At 46.0% G+C, this 13,989-nt stretch overlaps 1 protein-coding gene across 1 annotated transcript in view; it reads right to left on the bottom strand.

Annotated features, from left to right (window-relative positions):
• Positions 1-13,989, bottom strand: part of PODN (podocan) — a 33,402-nt gene that overhangs the window by 11,366 nt on the left and 8,047 nt on the right. Inside the window, exons 4-7 of the mRNA XM_006025792.3 lie at positions 11,025-11,089; positions 4,607-4,716; positions 2,345-2,501; positions 308-423 (exon numbers count right to left, since the gene is read on the bottom strand). Of these exons, the coding sequence (XP_006025854.1) occupies positions 308-423; positions 2,345-2,501; positions 4,607-4,716; positions 11,025-11,089 (448 nt within the window). The remainder of the gene's footprint in view (positions 1-307; positions 424-2,344; positions 2,502-4,606; positions 4,717-11,024; positions 11,090-13,989) is intronic.

Here is a 13,989-nt window from a genome sequence, read left to right as displayed (position 1 = left end):
AGCAGGACCAAACGGTGTTAAGGCACTTGGTACATTGCATTAGCAGGCTTGTAGCTACCAGGGAGAAGACAATTTGACATGAAATAGGGTATCCCTTAAGGACACCGTGTGATGCCAACTCAGACTGCTCACCTATATCCTCATCTTTGGTTAGCAGCATCTGCGTCTAGGTCTTTTCATCCTGACCCAGTAAATGAATGCATGTGTTATACATGGAGCCTCTGTATCTCATGGTACATGTACTGCACCCAGGAAAAGAGCCCACTATCCCCCACCCCAGCCCACCCCCCAAAGGACACATCCTCACCAGAAAGTTTCATTGTCCATCCCTTCATTAGACAGGTAGTTGTTCTGCAAATACAGCTCTCGAAGGCCTGAGAGTTCGCTGAAGGCTCCTTTGGGAATTTTCTCCAGCTTGTTGTTCTGCAGCCACAGGAAGCACATGATTAGGCTAGAGGGTCCTTGAGCACAATGACAAACAGTTTGTATTGTAGGCTTCATGTTCACAGACATAAGGGGTGCCTATACACCAGCAGCGAGGCTGCGCCAATGCGCTGTAATTACAGCGCGTTGGAGCAGACTTGATTAATGGAGACTGCGTGCTCCAGCAGACTCCCATGTCTTGTGTATCAGCATTACTGTGCTTAAAAATGGTGGCGGGGGCACTGTAAAGCACCCCTGGCACCATTTTTAAGAACGGGGATGCTTATACACGAGACACTCTGGGTGCTTTAATTAGAGCTGCTCTGGGAGCCACTCTAATTAAAGCACCTCCCCAGAGCACGTGTATAAACACCCAAGGAGTAACAAAATATCAGTAGGGGCAGCAGTTGAGATGACACAAAGATGGTCATTGGGTCTGTCAGAGGAATAAACCCAAACCCCACTGGGCTTGCACTCTTCTTGCCTCCTCCTCTGGCATACTTCCCCGAGCGAGGGGAACCACAAGATTTGGCTCATTAATGGGGCCTAATTAAGTCTATAGCTTCATATTCCCTCCACCTGTATGTAAGTCTATCAAACAGGCACCTCAAGGAAGCCCAGCCCAAGACTCAAGATCCTGCAAACCAGATTTCACTGGAAAAGCAGAATTCCAGCTGAAGGTGTACCAGCCAGTCCCACAGCATTACCAATACCCGCGTGCTCCCAAAGGGCATGCCATCTAGCCAGTATCCCTAAAGATACTCTTCTTTTCATGCAGCTTCTAAGTAGCCAGCAGGCAGCAACAGGTGACACCTTGCTGTTGCTCTCAGCCAACAGTAAAATGTCACCTCATGTATACTCCATTTACAAGCAGGAATAATAAGTTGACCTTAGTACGTGCATGTTCTCCTAAGGGAACGAATGCTAAATAGAGCAGACACAGAAACATTCAAGTACACTATATTAAATAATCTCATGTATCATCTTAATCAACTTGCCTGCACCAACAAGGGCTCAATATCCAAGATATTCAAGAAGGAAGAGACAGACATGACTGTATTGCATTAAAACTAACTCAGCCTCTCCCTTTGGCCTTCTAGCTCATTGATTCATTACTCTGCTCCTATTATCAAGGGGCTGATAATATGTTATCAGCCTCTTCCACTCTAAGGAACATCAGCAATAGAAATGGCTGGGCCTAGGATTTTCTGCCACTCAACCCGAGTGTTAGCAATGATGAGAGCACCGGTGTAAACACGGTACAGGTGTTTTTACCAGAATTGGATTACAGAGGTAAGAATACCAGAGCCCAGCAGAGCTCGGAAACAGAATTATAGACAGGGTGAGATACTAGGTTAATAGCAATTAAAAGTGAAGAGTCTTATGTGCAATGAGCTGGCAGGCAAACTGAGTACCTACTGGAAAATCAACTATGTTGGGAAAAAGCCCACCGCAACTGGTCTCCTTGCTGAGCCTGCCAGATTTGAAGCCTTAAGAGATTTATCTACCTTCTCATCCCTATGTGTGATCCCTTCAGATCAGAGTAGTGTGAGAACACTTGCGCTGCCCCTATCCAAGGTTTCCCTGGCGTTTGGGTACATGCAGGAGTGAGACCAGCAAGCCTGCCAGCCAGCATCTGCAATAAACTCCCTTGGAAACAGAGAAAAGACATTTTGTTCCCTGCAAACAGCAGCTTGCTGCGCTGCAAAAGTACCATCACTTCCCATGTGGTAAGCACAGGGGAGATCAGCTGCCCTCAGCCTTGCTTTTCACACAGCACAAATTTAGCAAGTCAGTTATAACAATGGGCCTGGGAGTTTTTCCAAGTGAACTGAAAGGGGCTGGCTCAGCAGTTTGAATTTTGGACACATGTGGGTCTGTGCCCCAGATGGAAGAAAACACGTGACGCTGGTTGCATTACCTTTAAATGTAGTTTATACAGAGCGGGGGGAAGATTCTTCGGAACGTACTTGAGGAAGTTGCTCGACATGATCAGTATCTCCACATTGTTAGAGCCATTGAACATGTTATCAGGTAACCCCGCATCCGAAAGTTTGTTGTTATGAAGATACACGGATCTGCCAGAAAGAAAGAAAGCTTGAGTCAAGCAGTGGGGTCTGCTTTCCTAGACTTACCCAGGGCATCCCTCTGGAAACTACATCTCACTCTCATCCCCCCCTCCACCCCCCATTTTAGGGGATACACATATCTATATTTTAAATGTAGATGGGGTATTCAGAAAACATCTAGAGACTGACTTATTTACTGAAATGCTGGGGTCCAACAGATTTCATTGCCTGAAGTGCCATTAGGTGTGTTTCTTTGCTAGCAGATTTGTGTTTTTGTGGGCATCTGTGCAGGAAGAACTTGTGCCAGGACATGTCCACGGGAGTCGGTCATTATAAAAGTTGAAAAATGGAGAAGCATGAAATCCATGGTGAGGAAGCACCTTCATAAGAAGGGGTTTGACCCCAAAAGAAATCCATGAGGACAGGTGGCAACATTGATGGATGATATCCCTTCACATACCACACTAAAACACTAGGCAGCTGACTTTAAGCAAGAGAAGATCAGCAATGAGGATTAGCTAAGGTCAGGATGTCCCTGAGAGATCACCAAAACAAGCGGATGGAGTCCACGAGAGGGTAACAGGTGACCCCTTTGATCAGTTGGACACAAGCTGAGACACGTGGCATCAGCACAGTTTCAATGCATGCCATCCTCAGTGAAGACTTGGCCCTGAGAAAAGGGTCAGCAAGGTGAGCCGCTAGCTAGGATTTTGTGCACTGAAAATGATGAAAACACAAGTTGCAAAGAGCCTCTGGCATAGTTTCAAGCCAACACAGAAAAAAAAATCATGAGCAGGATTATGAATTATCATCAGGATAATGCATGACTTCACTGCTTTAATCCTGAGATTCAACAGTATAGCATGCGCACAGCCTTGGTCTCCCAGAGAATTCAAGAAGATTATGTCCATTGGTTAGGTCAAGGAAAGGAAAACTGACCTTGACTGACTACCTTTCAAAAGGCAAGCTCAGAAAATGAAGAATACTATGCTAGCAATCTGCTATGCTTTCAAACCCATCAAAGAAGGTCACTGGAAAGTAGAATCAAGGAGTTTTGTTTCACCTGGACAGTATATCCCCCATACACGACCCCAGTCACGGAGACCACAACGAGCACGTGAGGCTTTGAACTACTCCCCTTCCAGCCTGTTCACCAGACTTCCTTTAATTTGGGGGATATGTAGAAGATCTTTATGGGAAGAGGTTTTTTTATAGTAATGAGATGAATGCAGCAGTTGAAGAGTCGCAAGATGGGCAGTCAAGCTGCGGCTGCACTGACCCAAGTGCATAAATGTCAAGTGGGATTACATTGAAATACAAACAATGGCAGAATCCAATTCCTGGTTCTTTCTTTGTCAAGCCATACACTTTCTGACTATGCCACATGCAACAAGAGAAACACTGCCAAACTAAAGCTCTGGGCTCTAATACTCTCTGAAATGTTGAGCTGTTCGAAGTCAAGACTTGAACCTGAATTTCACGAACTCTCTCACCTTAACAACAGGCTGAACAAAAAGCCTGAGATCTGTGTCTATTCAAAATCTCTGTCTGGATTTAGTGGTTTGAGCTCAGCTTTGTGTTTGGCCAGAAGGCAAAAGGAATCTATTGGCGTTCTAGCCAAGCCTCAAAACTCTTGGCATGTGGTTAAGGAGACAATCCCCAAGGTTTGGTTGCAAACCTCAGCTTCTCAAGATTGCAAAGCAGGGCTGTAAATATCTTGAGGAAGAATCATCTCCCTCCTTTCTGTTTCCACAAGGGGTGGAGATAACTCAAGAACAGCTTCCAAAGAGCAGCCAAAAGCTGCTGCCAATTTAGCAGCAGCTATGACAGCGTTAAACCTTTAGCTTTGCAGCCGAGAGGGTGAGCGATGCCAAGAACTGGACTCCTTCCCTCCTGCATGTGCTGGGGAAGGGAGCACAGGCCTCAGCAGCCATTTAGTGGCCCCATGTTTCAACCTGGTGCAAAAATCAAGTTCCTTGCTTAAAACACACACTCCAATTCTGACTGGTGAATTTTTGGGAAAGTGATGGGTATAGTATGCAAGTAAATATGGCAATTTGTCCCACTCGCACATTGGCTCCCAGCAACTACAAAACATTATCATTTCACCTTACCTCAGGTTTGGCTTCTGTCCAAATGTGAGCCCATAAATCTTAGTGAGATAGTTGGCTGCAAAATCTGCACTGATCAAGGTATTTGGTAGAAATTTTGGAGCCACAGTTAACTGAAAAACAAATATTAGAAAGAGACAATTTAAATGCAGCAGGTGTGGTACTAACCCAAGCTACTTCCAAGCCAGTTTCTTTGAAGAGACAGATAGCCTAGCACAAAATGTCTAAATAAAAACAGGCAGACAAGGTTCCTTGGGTGAATTTGATATCTTTTATTAGACCAACCCAAATGGTTGGAGAATAGTTATTAAGCAAGCTTTCGGGTTCAAAAACCCTTCCTAAATAAAAACAGCAAAGTTTACTGTCTTCGCTAAATAATCTCTATAGGAAAAAGGTAGATTCCCACCCCCCGCCCCAGTGTTTGGACTGGATCAGAGTAGGGCTGGAAGGGACCTCCAGAGGTCATCTAATCGAACCCCCTACCTGAGGCAGGATCAGCCCCATCCACACTACTGCACATAAACCATAATCTAAAAACCTAACTAAGACTACCATCAACCCTGACGCAACACAGACCTAGCACCATACCCTGCTGCAGGTACAGCAAGGGGACCCACGGCAGCCAATATCCTGCTTCTATGAAATGCTGTCAATATATGCTCAAAAGATCCCATGTAGAGAGTCATGCATGCTCCCCGCTACAGAGGACAGTAAAAAAAACCCCACAGTCTGTACCAATCTGACCATGGCGTAAAAGTCCTTTCTGAGCCCAAATATTGCGACTGATTTAATCCTGAGCGGAGGGACAAGACCCCCTACCCAGCAACTTCTGGCTTTGGTCCCAGCAGGAGCATAGGCACACCCCAGTCACAATCCCCAGCCCTGGCTATAGCCAACCCCCAATGCCTGAGGAAGGTTCAAACACACTCTGCCAAGTAGCAAAAAGGAGGGGGTGGGGGGCAACCAGCAAGGCCCAGAAACATGGGAGCTACCCATGGAGGAACACGGGCATCGCTACGCCTAGACCAGCCCTGCCCAGTGGCTGTCCAACCTTTTCTTGAACACCTCCAGTGATGGAGAGCCCACAACTTGCCTAGGCCTCGCTATTCCAACCATGGAGACGTTTTGAAGGATGCCCAATCTGAACCTACTCTGCTGCAACTTCAAGCCATTGGTCCACATCCTCCTCTCTGCAGCAAGAGAGAAAAAGGTGCTTTCCCTCTTCTTTACGGAAGTCTTTCAAGTCCTTGAAGACTGCTACCGTGTCCCCTCTTAAGCACCTTTTCTGCAAGATGAACATGCCCAGGTCCTTCAGGACTCTCCTCATATGACTTGCTTTCCAAGCCCTTTATCATCTTTGTTGCCTGCCTCTGGACCCTTTCTAACTTCTCCATGTCCTTTTTAAAATGTGAAGCCCAGAACCGCACACAATACTCCTGATGAGGCCTAACCAGTACTGGCTCGAGAGGCACTATCACCTGCTGTGACTTGCACCTAATGCTTCTACTGATGCATCCCAAAAACAACTTGGCTTTTGTTTAAGAAGAAAATCACCAAGAGACAGGAGACTTTCAAGTAGCCACAGGAGCAAGGATCTCATGAATATTATTGTTAGCTGTTATTTATTCAAGTCAAATAACGTGCCGGTGTTTTTGTAGCAAGGGGTTTATACTTCAAACAAAGATTAGTGGAGGGTTTTGTTCTTTTGACCCAACGCTCTTCACCATTATCAATTACCTGGGAAAATATATAAAAAAAGATTCTGGGTAAAGCCTGCAGATGGCGATTGGTAGAACGGTAGTTAACTATTAAGACAGGTAAGTTCTAGAGAGTGATCTGGTTTATATGATAACCTGGGATCACCAATTAACAGCTACAGATAGGGTCGTCGATCTAGAAGCCAAGAATGCAATTCACATTCACAGGATGGAGGATTGTATTTCAGAAAAAGCTGTGCTTCAGAAAAAGATCTAGGGATCAAAGTGAAACCACAACTGGACCAAGCCTCTCCTGTGATGCTTTGGTTAAGAAAAATCGATGCAGCCTTTGGCTGGAATGCTGAATAGAGGCGTTATCACCCGGGTATACAGCACTATTGACACCACTACCAGCATAACAAGCCCATGCTTTTAAAAAAGGATGTTTAAAAAAGAGCTACAAGAATTAAGCCTGCCCTGCACAGAGAGACTACGGAAGTTCAGCCTATATTAGGTTATCCAAGAGCAGGCTAAGCAATAACTTGATCACAGCCTAATCACCACTACGAGGAACTGAGAGCAGAGGGCTCCATAAGCAGGACACAAAAGGCAGATGAGACTCCATCCACTGGAAGCTGAAGTTAGACGAATTCAAGCGAATAATAAAAGGTGCGATGTTTAGGTGAAGCTGGAACAGCTTGCTAGGATGGATGAATTCCTTTGTCACTGGAAGCCCTAAAATTGAGAATGGTTATCTTTCTAAGAGACGCTGTAGCTCAGCTAGAAGCTGTGGCCTGATACAGAAGTCACTTGCTGCAATTCTATGGTCTGGGTTACACAAGAAATCATCCTTCTTGATCCTAATGGCCCCTTCTGGTCTTCAATGCCTTGAATCTGCGAAAGCACCTCATACACCATTATCACACCAGTACTTTCCATCAGCTGTTGATTTCCACTGGTATAATTATCAAGAGAGCCAGGCTACAGGGTAGACAAGACATGAGAGCCCAAATCAAGGGATGGCAAGGACTTAAATGTTTTACAAATTACTATTAAGATGAATACATCATGCAGGCTTTGGGGGAGAGCAGTTATTTCACCGGAGAGTGGCCTGCCTTTACACTTTAAATAAGCAAAGAGACTATTTGAGCTTCTCTCCCTGGTGGTGTCAAGCACAGGCTGCTCAGAGGTGGGTTTCTGTCACTTAGTAACATGCCAGACTTGCAATTCAGACTTTCTTTTATGAAACTGAAAATAATTCAGGTTCATTTTTCTGTAGCTACCTCCTGTGATCGAGTTGGTGGGCTTACCTTGCCTGAAATTGTTCAACGGGCACCAATGCAAGCCAGAAGACATCTCCTAGGGATGTTACCTCCTCTGAGCCTTTCCCCAATATCACCAAGAATGGGTGAAAAGCAGAGACCATCTGCTAGCAACCAAAACTGACAGCACATGGCCTTCAGGCTCTGTATGTGTCTTCTCACTTGCTGATCAGACGGGGGTGATCATTGGGAGGAGTAGATGCAAAGCATCGGGAAAACTGTTTCTACCATGGCATAATTCACAGAAATCAAATAGGCAGAACATCTGTTTTATGGACAATGGTAGGCTCAAGCTTTCCTCCGAGTGCAGTCAGTTGGGTCATCTCTCTTATATAAAACACAAGGGTATTGCTTACTCAGGTGGGACACAGAGAAACATTACACCTGCTGAAAGTGGCACAGGAAGGAACTGGAAAGGAGGTTTTCTTTGTTTAAGAAGAAAACAGTTTCTAGCTGCTCTGCCTGGCTATCCGCCAGTGTCCTCTCCTCCCAGGGCTGGTAACAGTCTGTGTCCTAAATACAGCTCGCCTCAGTTACTGGGGATTGTACTGCTGGCGATGGCTGGGAAGATCAGAGGACTCAGAAGGAATGGCCTGATATGTCAGAGAGAAACAGGAGGCCTTCTCCAAATCCATTTCATCACTAGATGTCAGCTGCAACAGGAAGGCCAATGCAGATAGAAGTGACATAGCAAAAACTGTCCCATCGTGAAAACTTTCCCCCACGAACTTTTATAGTAATTGGTGGGAACACAAGAGTCAGATATCTGAAGCTAGACGAGGAGTCCCAGGATCTCTGTGCATGTTTCCAGTGATTCATTAGGACAGGAACGTCAATACCGCACCTTCCCATCACCCACTGCCTCCTAGCCTCTTGATAGCAGCTGACATCAGAAAAATATGGCTGCTCCCAAAAGCCTATAAAACAAATTATTCTGATGCTTAGCATGTTCCACTCATCTGCCTCAGGCACATTAGAAGCCTGTCCAGAAAAAGGACAGACCTCTGAAGAGAAATCCCATTCACTTACTAGAAATGGAAAATACGTTCAGTGGAGGGTACATTGCCGTTCTGTTTTCACCTGCTATCACCATCACCAATCCACAAATCCTCCTTCCAGCCACGTGCTCATCTCCCAGATGTTGCCCATTAGAGGGGGGAGGAAAAAAAACTGCTCTCAGTGCAGAAGCTGCTGCGGAGTGACATCAGAGCATTTGGCTCGAGACACGTTTGCTATATCTGCTTCTGCGGAGCGCGCTGAACTTGCCAAACCTTTTGCTGCTTCCAAGGGAGTTCAGAGGATGGATGGTGTACTGGATGTACTGTTTTGGGGTGGATGCTATAGCAATGAATGATGATTTCAACAGGTTTGATCTTTGGAGGACTAATGCTGGGGTTTTCATGACGTTAAGCAGATTCAGTCCTGAGACGACCCGTATTTTACTTGCCTAAACAACAATAGACTGACTTCCAAAGGTTTTGGGTTTTTTAAGCCTTGTTGCTGGACTCCCCTTTATGCTGCCGATTTCTTTTCTCCATGGTTAACTGACAGATTAACCAATAAACCCCACACACCACCATAAAAACCTGTTTCCAGGATTTGGAACCAGTTTCCTATTTGTCTGCTAGAGACCTGGGCAAAAGCAGAAATGAGTTGGATCCAGCAAATCCCATAATACCAGTGTAAATATTAGGATAGTTAGAACTTCTCAGCAATAAGAGGTTGATGATGAGCTTAGAGCAGTCAATACAGTAGCTTAGCACCTGCCCTGTGTTTTAGCAGATGAGGTTTTAATTATAAACGTGGCTTGCTCTAGATACCCGTGGCTGAAACATGGTGTGGAGGTTCTTGAGGCATTTAAAGGAAATCAGTATGAGTTATTTACCTTCAGGACAGCAAGATTTTAACCTATTAGGATCTTCTGTCTGCCTGACTTTGCTAATTTAGAAAAACTGCACCTTGCTGATCTAGCTATATCTGAAGCTATCAGAATCAAAGCCAAGGTAACATCAAGATAATCCACAAAGCGAGAAGTAAACTACCAGCAAATCCCTGCTCTCCTCCAGACACCACAGTTGGTTGATTGCAATGCTTCCCAGTGCAGCAGGGATTCAGCTCAAAGCCAATCCAGTTTGTCCCGGCTCAAGATTTATGAAGAAATGTGTGATTTTTGTAGGTCAATAACTTCTCACTATAACTGCTTCTGACATTCACTGAAATTTGCATTTTTCTCTTGGATGCGTCTCTCCCTGCAGCAGTGTCAGGAAAAACCAAGCACTGGTTTGTCACACAGGGAAAAAACTGGAGTACAAAGTTTTGGAATATTAGTCACAGTCTGGCTTGATCTTTTTCATGGCGCTACTCACTGCCAAGATCGTTACATGGAAATGATGCTAGAAAGAGAAGGAGAGAACATGATGTTACTGTACTAAGGAGCAGGTCCAGGTCTCGGTCATCCCAGGGTAATTCCAGATGGAAAGTCACAGGAGTCATTCTGGATTTGTCCTGGCACACCTAAGACCAAGAACCTGGCCATCTGCATGCAAGTTAAAGGCCAAAGGGTCACAGATATTTATATAGAGAGATTAAATGAATTCAAAATGCAAGATGGTCTCCACCGTCACAACTGAGCTTTCCATTTTCTCCACTGACTTTTCTCAGGCATGACAGGTCCTCCCAGAGCAAGTAATTCTGGGGATTCACTAAAAAAACAAATCACCTTAACGAGCACAAGCAAGGGTTTCTGGTGACATGTTATACTGGAGTAACTGTATAGCTGGGAAAGAGATTAGATCATCTTTCAGGCACAAAGTACACTTCCTCTCTCCAAACCCTGTAACAAACAGAACCCCTTTAATAGCTGGGTGACATGAAGGCATTTCCATCCCTGTTAGAAAGGTGGTGCTTCTTCACTGTCCTCTACCATGGGTCATCAGCTGGGCAAGAACTTGGGATCTTCGCTGCTAAAAGAAAGACGTCCCTTTAGCTGAAAGGGTAACTGAATTAACTGCTAGCAAGAGTAGACACTTACCAGTAACTGCTGATGTCAACCCACTATAGGAGTGGGATACAAACACACAGGGAAGCAGTGGGGCACACCAGCATGGTCCCAAAATCTCAGTAGAACCAGCTCATTTCTAAGACACATTTCCATTCGCTCCATAGTCCTCCAGATCCACTGGCCCAATGGGGAGGGGACAGTTTTCAATGAAGTGCAAATGGAGAAAGCTGAGGCAGTTTCCACTTCTCACTGTTCATCACACACCGCTGTTTGAAGTCACACGCCCATGAGGACCCATGTGCCTCAGCACAATATTAAAGTCATATCAAATACTCAAATCTTTTTTTACAGTCATCATGTTCTTAAATTACACTGGAGAGCAGCTTTGAAACCCCTCTTACCTTATTGTTCGCAAGGTACAAGTAATTCAGGTTCTCCAGATGTTCAAATGACTCCTCTGGAAGCCCTTCAAACAACAGGAATGATTTACAGTCAACAACACCCTTTCTGAGCGAGAATATTACAGGGGCTGGGTGTTTCCCAAAAGATATCTATAATGTAAGTTTTAAGTATTGTCCAGTGCAACTGAAACAACCCAACTCATGCTTTTTTTTTTTTTTTTATTTATTAATTATTTCTATAAAGGCTAAGAAAGTTCTCTCAATGAGCTAGAAAAACAATGAGCATGTTTGGCCTTTGGTAACAGGAGTGATGATGCCGAGAGATGCAGTGAATAACCGGATGTTAGATTAGTTGTTGCACAAGATATATTGCAGCTACACAGAGCATCCACACTCCCTGGGAAGAATGGACAGGAGTCATATATGGACTCTTTCCTCTTCCCAGGAATCTTTTACAACAATGGTGCTCAACTTTTTTGCCCAGCAGGACAGATGAGCAGTGCCCAGACCATCTGCAGGCAAGATCCGGCCAGTAGTCCTGATCTTGTGCCTGGAGCAGATATAGCAGTGTCCCACCTAGGCCAGGGGACAGCCTGGCTCTGACCCACTGCATGGAGCTTGGGGTTTGGGAATTTGGCAGGGGAGGGTGGCTGTATTCATTGTCACCACTTCCCCACTGCCAAGTATCCTGACCCCTGGGGAGCCCCATGAGCCAGAAGCAATGGCTTTGTGGGCTGCATCTGGCCCACAAGCCAGAGGTTGAACACCCCCGTTTTATGGAATACTCTGGGTAAATTATTCCTTAAAATAATTCTTTCCACAAAGAAAAATGCACATCATGACATAGCTGTTCCACCCCCTTCCCCCCACTTTAGCCTTGCTCTGTGCTGGGAGGCTTCATCCCCATTGTAGCCTGGAGCACTGAGCACCACCCAGCCCAGACACAGTAGGAGCTGCTCCAGGGCCAGGTTGGGGCCATACTCAGTGCCCCAGGCTGCAGAGTGCACAAAGCCTGCCGGTGCGGGGGAGAGAGGCAGGCAGGGGAGCAGAGGCTGCATGTGGGAAGGTAGTGGGGTGGGAAAAGAGGTGGTAGGGGGGAGATGGCAGCATGCAGAGGTGGGGCTGGGAAGCTACAGTCCCAATCCCAGGTAGGGACTGGAGCCTGAGCCACAGCAGCTGCCTGCTCCCCACTCCCTCCCCAACCACCTTTATACTTGATTTTAAGACAAGGGGCTTTTCTTCCCATGTTAAATGGGCGGGGAGAGAGGGACTTCATCTTAGACTCGAGTAAATACAGTATTGTTTCATTTGCTGTGTGTTGTCAGAGTATAATGGAGCCATGTTTTCAAATCATGTCAGTTCAATCTGCTGAAAAGCAACCTCCTTTGAACATCGGGATGCATGTCAGGCAGGGGAACACACCAGCCAGCAGCAAGAACAGCTCCTGAACTGCACACCGCCACAGACCCACAGGCAGAAACGCTCTGTAGGCAGGTGGGGGAAAGCCATGTGAAATGTTCTGGGGGCCAGAGACCAGACGCGAATAAACGCCTAGGGAAGCTGTGGACTCTCCATCACTGGAGGTGCTCAAGAAGAGGTTGAACAACCACCGGTCAGGGATGATCTAGGTGTAGCTATGCCTGCGTTCTTCTATGGGCAATTTCCATGCTTCTGGGCTTTGCTGACTGCCCCCACACCGCCACTGTCAGCTACATGCGTCAGGATGTTTTCAAGTCTTCTGCAAAGGCATTATACATTGGCTGCAGCCCAGGCTGGGGTTGTGACTGGGGTGTGCCAATACTCCTGCTAGGACCAAAGCCAGAAGTTCCTGGCTAGGGGGTCTTGCCTTTTCTCCACTCGCAGTCAGACTAATCACCATAGTTGGGGTCAGGAAGGAATTTTACCCCATGGTCAGATTGGGGTGGACTGTGGGGCTTGTTGCCTTCCTATTTAGCAGGGGCATGGCCCTCTTGAGTGTCTACTGACAACATTTCATAGAAGCAGGACGCTGGCGGCTGAGATTCCTCTGCTTTACCTGTGGCAGGGTAGGGTGTTAGATCTGTGTTGTGCCAGGGTTGACAGTCATTTTATGTCAATTTTAGATTGTGGATTTATAGGATGGCTGGGATAGGGCTGACCCTGCCGCAGGCAGGAGGTTGAACTAGATAACCTCTGGAGGTCCCTTCCAGACCCACTTCTCTCCGATTCTGTGATGCGGTCCCTGGTGGAGGGGGCTGGCTGAGACGGAGGGGAGGGTGACCCCAAGAGATGTTCACAGGAATATTTATGAGGGTTAGAACATAAGGGAAGGATTTTGTCAGGTTTGTTTTACCACATACCATTGTCAAAGCATTTGATCGCTTCTTTATTTATACTATTTGTTCTTCTTTGTAATAAACCCTTTTGTTTTTCTGTTACTTTACTGAAGTACCTGTAGTAAATCATGCTTCCTGAGCAAATTAATAACCCGGGCATACCCATTCAACAGAGAGGGAGACCAATACACTTACACAAACCCAGGGTATAGCTTTGGGAACACACCGGCACCCCAGAGTTTGTCACACACACATCGTCTCTTTTTATCACAAGAAACTTCCCCAGATACTTTCGCTCATCCTTTGAGAATTTGGCCTTTTCTGTGTTAATTAAATGACATGTTTCTATAATAAATGCATGAGTTATACAGCAAAACTCACAGCAATTAAAGTGGGTTGAGAGACGTTGGGACCCACGTTACTTTTAAGGTAAATGATATGGCTCCAGAGACCTTGAGGAAACTAGACCTAGGATCGAATGAACCGAACTGAACACAACCGAAGGGGCAAGGTAAGAGGCCGGCCTGGTGGCAGGGAGCTTGCTCAGCATGCAGACATCCCTGGCTTTCCATCACATTGCAGTGGGGAACCTGAGGGATTGAGGAGAGCTGCCTGGACATGTGGCTGTCATGACAGTATGCAGCGTGGCT

Source organism: Alligator sinensis, unplaced genomic scaffold (genome assembly GCF_000455745.1).
Source record: "Alligator sinensis unplaced genomic scaffold, ASM45574v1 scaffold172_1, whole genome shotgun sequence".
NCBI lineage: Eukaryota > Metazoa > Chordata > Crocodylia > Alligatoridae > Alligator > Alligator sinensis.
This window is presented reverse-complemented; position numbering and strand designations above follow the sequence as displayed.